Source organism: Stegastes partitus, unplaced genomic scaffold (assembly GCF_000690725.1).
Source record: "Stegastes partitus isolate 25-593 unplaced genomic scaffold, Stegastes_partitus-1.0.2 Scaffold6, whole genome shotgun sequence".
Lineage (NCBI taxonomy): Eukaryota > Metazoa > Chordata > Actinopteri > Pomacentridae > Stegastes > Stegastes partitus.
The window spans coordinates 1,152,742-1,159,567 of record NW_007577737.1 but is presented as its reverse complement, the minus strand read 5'-3'; the positions used below and the strand labels follow the sequence as shown (position 1 = coordinate 1,159,567).

Here is a 6,826-nt window from a genome sequence, read left to right as displayed (position 1 = left end):
CCTGTGATAGACTGGTTACCTGTCCAGGTGAACCTGCCTTCACCCTGAGTCAGCTGGGATAGACTCCAGCCCCCCATGACCCTAGTGAGGATTACAGTGTGTACACCTCTAGATCCTTCAGTATCAGATATACTGTACTGCTGTTGTCAGACCTAGAAAACACATTTTTAAACGTGGAACACACCGCTGACTGTTCTGTTTATGTGATTTTCTGTCCTTTACGCTGATGTTCCTCATGACTTCATTTGGACCTGACAGCACAGTGTTTGCTTGATATTCAGTCCCTGGCGTGCGAGGAGGAACAACGGCGAATGAAAATGTTATTTTATTTACGGTCCCTGATGGATTTTAAAACTCATTTTGCTCCTGCGTCTCACAGTAAACGCACTGATGCGTTTTCATATCAGTGTCACCGTTTGACATCATTAGAATTCTGCTGCAGGTTCATCTGACTGTCTGACAGCCAGCAGGGATGTTTAGTTTCTATTTGCTGGATTTTCATTTGCTGAAAATATACGGGGTGATTGTTATGCAGATAATTACCGTAAATCCCGGACTATCAGTGCATCTGAATATAAGCCCCACCCACTAAAACCAGGTGTGTACATATACAGGCTGCACTGGTCTCTAAGCTCAGGTGTCCACGTTGGAGCATGAGATATTTGCACAGAAAGATGTTTTCACTTTTATTTAAATACGAACCGTAGATGCTTTTTTCCTAACAGCGCCTGTAACACGGCTGGTTCAGCACATTATACGTCCTATAGCTGAACAAAGAGGGATGTATGTCTGAAAGGGGTCAACTTAGAAAACTACTTCCAATAAATAAAGCTAATAAGACAAGCTAAGTGGGTGCTGGCAGGAGTCAGGCATAAGTTTAAAATAATGTCTGAAGTTGGAGGAGACCAAAGTTGAGTTTAAATGGTTGAACTTGATTAGCTGTTTAACTTCAAACACGTCTCCAGTGGCTCTGGACCTGCTGGATATCACTCAGTGCAGCTTCAACATCCTGTCATGACAACATGGGGAAATAAAACATTGGTCCGCTTTGACACATACTTTATTACTGAACAAATATCAGCCACGTGGCACACCAACAGCCGGCGTGATTTACTGCCTTCTCCCGCTCCGACGTCCCTCTGAGCGTTATTTTTTTAGGATTAACTGCCAAAAGAGCAGCGAGGAAACGCAAGTTCTGCTGACAGTCTGTTTCCTGCAGCATCGATGTTAATGCCATTAGGAGACGGCGGCGCTTCTGGTGATGTGGACCGATGTGCTGGACTAAGCTGTTTCTACGGTGTGATTATCGTCGTGGTGGTGATTTATACGGATGATAACTTCAACGACAGGGATCAGTATCGGAGCTCTTTGTCGCTGCCGATGTCACGTGATGCTTCAAAAAAAAAATCAGAGAGGACTTGTAGGATTTGTCTAGACGGAGAAAAGTTTTTTAAAAAAATGTCCTGAAATTTGTTATAATTTATGTCTATAATGTTTCATATGATCTCGTGAGGTCTTGACTTTATGATGTGAAGTGCCTCGAGATGACATGAATCATGAATTGATGCTATTTAAAGAGAACCGAATTGAATGAAACGTCTTGTGTACCGGTCTTGAATAGTCTTTTGTATTTTCTAACCAGTCGGACACTCAGCAGCTCGTACAGTTTGAGAAACAGAACCATGAGTCGGGAGGTTTATGAGACACCAGAACGCTGCACGGCGGTTTGTGTGAAGTCATCGTGCCTTCGGTCATGTTGGAAAGAGATCCAGCAGGAATGTGCACATGCAGGTTTGTGACTTTGAGTTCCTTGAAGACGTTCCACCTCTCATCCAAGAGGCTTCATCAGCTCTGACTGATGAGTTGGGAGCTCCAGATACTGATGTCCTGAAGGAGACATTAACACCTGAGTTTGGGTTTCAATTAGGGGTTTTTTTACTCCTCCCCCTCGTTATGTGAGTCGTTAGTGCTCCCCCAGACCCAGTGGGGTTCATTAGGGTCTGTTGTGGCTAGGTGTGGATGTGGGTTCATCTTCCTGGGGAGAGACCTTAGGACTGAACTGTAAACAGGTGAGAGGTGATGCGTCAGACCTCCACCTCTGTTGAGGGATGGTCTTTCCAGTTTCACTCCTCTCTCAAACCATCTGTCCTCCCTGCAGGCCAACATCTGTCCGTTGTTGTCTTCAGATGAGTTTCCTTTGTCCTTAAGGTGCAGGTGGACGCTGAGTCCTGTCCTGAGGAGCTTCTGTGCTAAGCCATGGCTTAGATATTTCTGCATTTACTGCAAGTCATCTCATTGTTGCACCACAGAACAATGCTGTTTCACAATGCAGACGTTCCTCATGTCGGGCAGGTTCTGTCCACGCTGTGTTGCCCTGTTAACCTGAAGTCTTCCATGCAGAGCTAGTCACATATAGCTAGTCACTTTGGGGTTGATGTTTTAACTTGAATTCACAATCCTTTATTTCACTAGTTAGCTAAAAGCCTGAATAATAGCCTAATTATTTAGAAAGCTGAGCACACGGAGAGAAAACTAGGAAAAATTCACTAGTATTGACATTAACTGTGCTGCTCCAGGTGTGGTTGGTTTGAAGCAGCAGCAGCCGTGTGGTCCCACCGCTCTGCTGCTAAACTCTCTGATCCTATCACCGCCTTCCATTTTCTACCGTCTCATGCTTCAAAGGTGAAAAGTTCAGCGCGAGCCGAGTCCGTGGCCTCGCAGGTCACGCAATATCAGCAGCGCTCAGACGCGGGAGGCAGAATATCAAAGCCCAAGGTCCGTTATCCGGCAGCATCCATCATGTTAAAGGTCTGCATTGTGGTTTGGCTGCAGAGGCCTGGAGGGCTCGGCGCTAAAAGCCTCCATTCTGCTGACTGAACAGCAGATAAGGCTTCATACGTTCCGCAAATACAGAGCGTGGAGGGGAGAGAGGGAGGGCCGGAGACGCACTGACGCAGGCAGATTGTGGTCGACATAAATCAGCAGCTCTCCTGATGGAAGGAGGCGAGGCTGGAGAGGGATCAATTTTCAGACAGCAGCGTTCGCCTCTCTGGGAAATCCAGAGGGTTCAGGGGAAGATGTACGAGATCCGGTAGAAGTCCTTCATGATGTAATCTTCTTCATCAGAATGTAAATCACCAGCGGAAAAACTGGAATGTATTTTAGAGAAGATAAAACTTGTTTTAATCTTGAAGGAAATTCTTGTGCCGGATGTTGCTCAGAAAAAAAAAGTAGCAGGATGTAAATATGACACAATGCTGAAAAACAGCCAAAATAAAGCTGGAATAAAACAGGAAGTACTGAGGTAAAGAGTAGAATCACATGTAATAATGAGATACTGCTCCTGAACATGTGATGAAAATAAAATATTGCACATTACCTTAATAATGTTGGACATGAAACTAAAGTATTGCACCTGAGTCATGAAAAATATGAATTATTGCACATGAAGTGAAATGGTTTTGATTTAATTAATCGAGAAGATAAAATAATCCTGATCCTGATCTGCAGAAATTTGCAGCAGAAAAGGGGAAAAAAGTCGGGACAACAGTCAGAAAATCAAAAAGCACCGCTGATATTTTACAGATTCTTCCACATGTTGGAATTCAGATGCTGCACAGAAGTCTGTCAATGTGGAAACCAACGATATTGAGCTGTTGTGATGTTAAACGTACTGATGCTGCCCAGATTCTATTGTACGGGGAAAGTGTACAAGATGGTTGAAACGCTCTGATGAGTGAAACAGTTTTTAAATCTTTAGGTGCAAGAAATAACCAGTGATAGAGATTAACGAAACAGACGAAGATTAAAGAACTGAATTTAGCCCAGAATGAAGGTTGTGGTTTGTCGTCCACCACAGGTCTACGTCTGCCCTCGTCTCCTCCCCCAACATCAGCACTCTGATCGGCTCCTATTAGACCAGATCTGCCGTTTTCCTTTTTGAAAGTTGGCAAAAAATCAGAAGGAAAGACCACAACCGCCGACCAGAGCAGTGTCCAGTAACAGAGTTCTGAAACACGATTAAATAACTGATAGTATAAACAATGAATGATGAAGATGACGGTGACAAAAGACGACTCGCTGAGCTTTGGATCAGTGGCATCAGACACCTGATCTGCTGGATCAAGAGGAGGATTTTACACGGTTCTTCATACAAAGCACATGATTGAAAGATTAGTCTTTGGGCTCTGGTAACATGGGGTTAAAATGTTTGACAGTTTTTGGACATTTCAAGACCACTTTAAGGAAAAACCATCACAATGTGTCTCAGTAAGATGCTGGACCTCTATGTGCTGCTTCTTCGTGTTTCTTCCAAGACTGGCTTTTACATGATAAGTCCATGAATTATTTAGCCAGTTAACAAAAAACTAACAATTCTGTCGGTTGCTTTTTTAAATCAAAGTTCCCAAACATTAACTGCAGTCGTGACTCGATAATCCGACACTAAATGTAAAACCTTCTTCTATGTCGGATAGCAAGGCTGTCGGATTGTCAAGACGGAGGTCCAGATACGAGGAGGGCTTGATGCCTGAAGGCTCATTAGTTGTTAACTATTGTTCAGAGTTGTTATAATAACTAGTGTATTGTTAGAACACGATGCATCGCTGGATTTCAGCCGAACTGACCGGTGTGCTTGTGCACGTTCCGGACACTTCCACCCCGGGGCAGCGCTCTGACGGGGTGGAAGTGTCCAGAACACACAGGCAGTACTTGGCTGCTGATGCTAGTTTAGTTAGCGCTCACACTTCTGTTTCCACCATCGGTAGCGGCGGGGGAGTGGCAGATACGCTCCACCGTTACCATCCATGTTTACTTCCATAAACACTGAGCACGCTCGCTGCGTGTGACGTCGTTGTGTCCTCTTCTGTGCATGCAGGACGCTTTTGGGTCGTATGAAGTTCACACAGCAGATCACATACAAGTGGCATTTAACTGGAAATGTAAAGGAACTCACAAAGAAATCCTCATTGAGCATCAAGTCCTGCAGTGTGAACGTAGCCAATCTGTGGGATTGTTCAGTCAGATAATACGCTGTTATCCTGATTTGTGACATAAAATGTCATGTCGGAGTCAGAATCTATGGCTGTCGCTATGTTAAGGCTGTTTTTATGGGTTCTGTTGGTTTTTCCTAAAAACCTGTTGGATAGCAGGTTTAGGATTGTTAAGGGTCGATTATCCAGTCATGACTGTACATGTTTCATCTCAATCGTGAAGATTTGCTGGTTTTCCTACAAAGCAATGTGAAGACATCTGCTCAGACTTTTGGAGACTAAGATGGACATTTTCACCTACTTGGCAGATGTGCAGCTCTAAATTCGTAGGACAGTAACTCGTGTCCAAACCTCTGTCGACGTGGTTTTTCAGAAGAAGACGAGTGTGAACCTGCAGCCTGAAGTGAACTCGTCTTTGAGACGCCCATTAAAAAGCAGCACCTGAGAGACGGAGGAGGTCTCGTCAGCCGTCGACCTCGACGTGGCGACGGGAAGCAACTGATCGATACCGCAGCTCCTGGAAAGTTTGTTAACGGGGAGGATGCAGGAGACTGTTACCTCAGGCTACTGTACACAAACACAGAAAGGTCAGCCGGAGCCACCGGATCGAACCGCAGAATCAGAACAGAGCAGAGCAGCCGGGCCGCTCCTCTGAACGTTGATGCTTCTCTTGTACGTCTGCGGCTGTGTGTCGGGGAGATTAGATGAATGAGGCAGAGATTCAATTATGTGCCGATTGAATGTGATTCATTAATCACAGAGGGGAGAACGTGGGCTTTAATTTCCACGCCTGGAGACGAGCGCGCTAATCGCTACCTGGAGTCGTTTGGAGTCGAGCTCTCCGGCGAAGGCGGCCTTAATGGGGGTGTTTTTAACGGATCCGCCACGGTAAATAACATCCTGCAGGCGTCGTAGCATGTTTTTATGGCAGCTCTCTCCTTCACTGCCCTCCTCCTGCTTCCTCCTCTCACAGAAGTTTGTGCAACAGGAGCATATATATATGAAAAAAAGAAGTTTCCCCAGTAAACAAGATAATGAGAGCATAAAACAAAATGATGATGCTGCTGCTTCTATTTCGCTCCCCCTCATCTTTCTCTCTGGTTCATTACTTTCCTAACTTCCTTCTGTTGCAGGTACTTCGTGTTGGATCCGGAGCTCGGCCAGCTGCAGTACTTCGTCAACGAGCAGGGGAAGAGCCAGAAACCTCGAGGCTCTCTGCCACTGATCGGAGCCTCGGTGACCACCAGCGACGAGGCGCCGCACATGTTCATCGTAAACTCTGTCAATGGAGAGCTGTACAAACTCAGAGGTACGACCTGGGGCTGCCCCTGCATGGCCAAACGCTGACAGGAGGGTGTTTTATGTTGGCTTCACATGGAGGGCAGCGAGCTATGGAGAGCATCTTAAATCAGGCTGCAGTGTTTTTCCTCTTCAAGCAGCTCCAGTTGTTGTTTTTTTTATTTGATCAAATGTTAAAGGTGATGAAACTGGTGGGTTTGAAAGTCGTGTTGTTTTTCATAAAATAGACAAAATTGCATCATTCATGAGAAACTGTAGAAACAGAGAATCGTTTGAATCACTTTATTCTACATTTCTTATTTAGTAATAAGCAGATCTTTTTGAAAATCTAAAAATTCTTCTTTCCTCGATGCAATCAGGAAGCCGTCAGTGACTCTGGTGAGGCTCGCAGTCATGTGAGTTTGTTTCTACACAAAGCAGGAAACAAGGTAGTCAAATATGTGGAGTCACCTGTAGGCACCTGAACAAATGTTTAACATGTTGATTCCAGGTTTTCGCAGTTTTTCTAATACAAGTGATCATCAAGGCTCGTTATG

At 44.9% G+C, this 6,826-nt stretch overlaps 1 protein-coding gene across 1 annotated transcript in view; it reads left to right on the top strand.

Annotated features, from left to right (window-relative positions):
- Nucleotides 1–6,826, top strand: part of LOC103356601 (oxysterol-binding protein-related protein 10) — a 101,852-nt gene that overhangs the window by 7,857 nt on the left and 87,169 nt on the right. Inside the window, exon 2 of the mRNA XM_008280822.1 lies at nucleotides 6,125–6,300. Within this exon, the coding sequence (XP_008279044.1) occupies nucleotides 6,125–6,300 (176 nt within the window). The remainder of the gene's footprint in view (nucleotides 1–6,124; nucleotides 6,301–6,826) is intronic.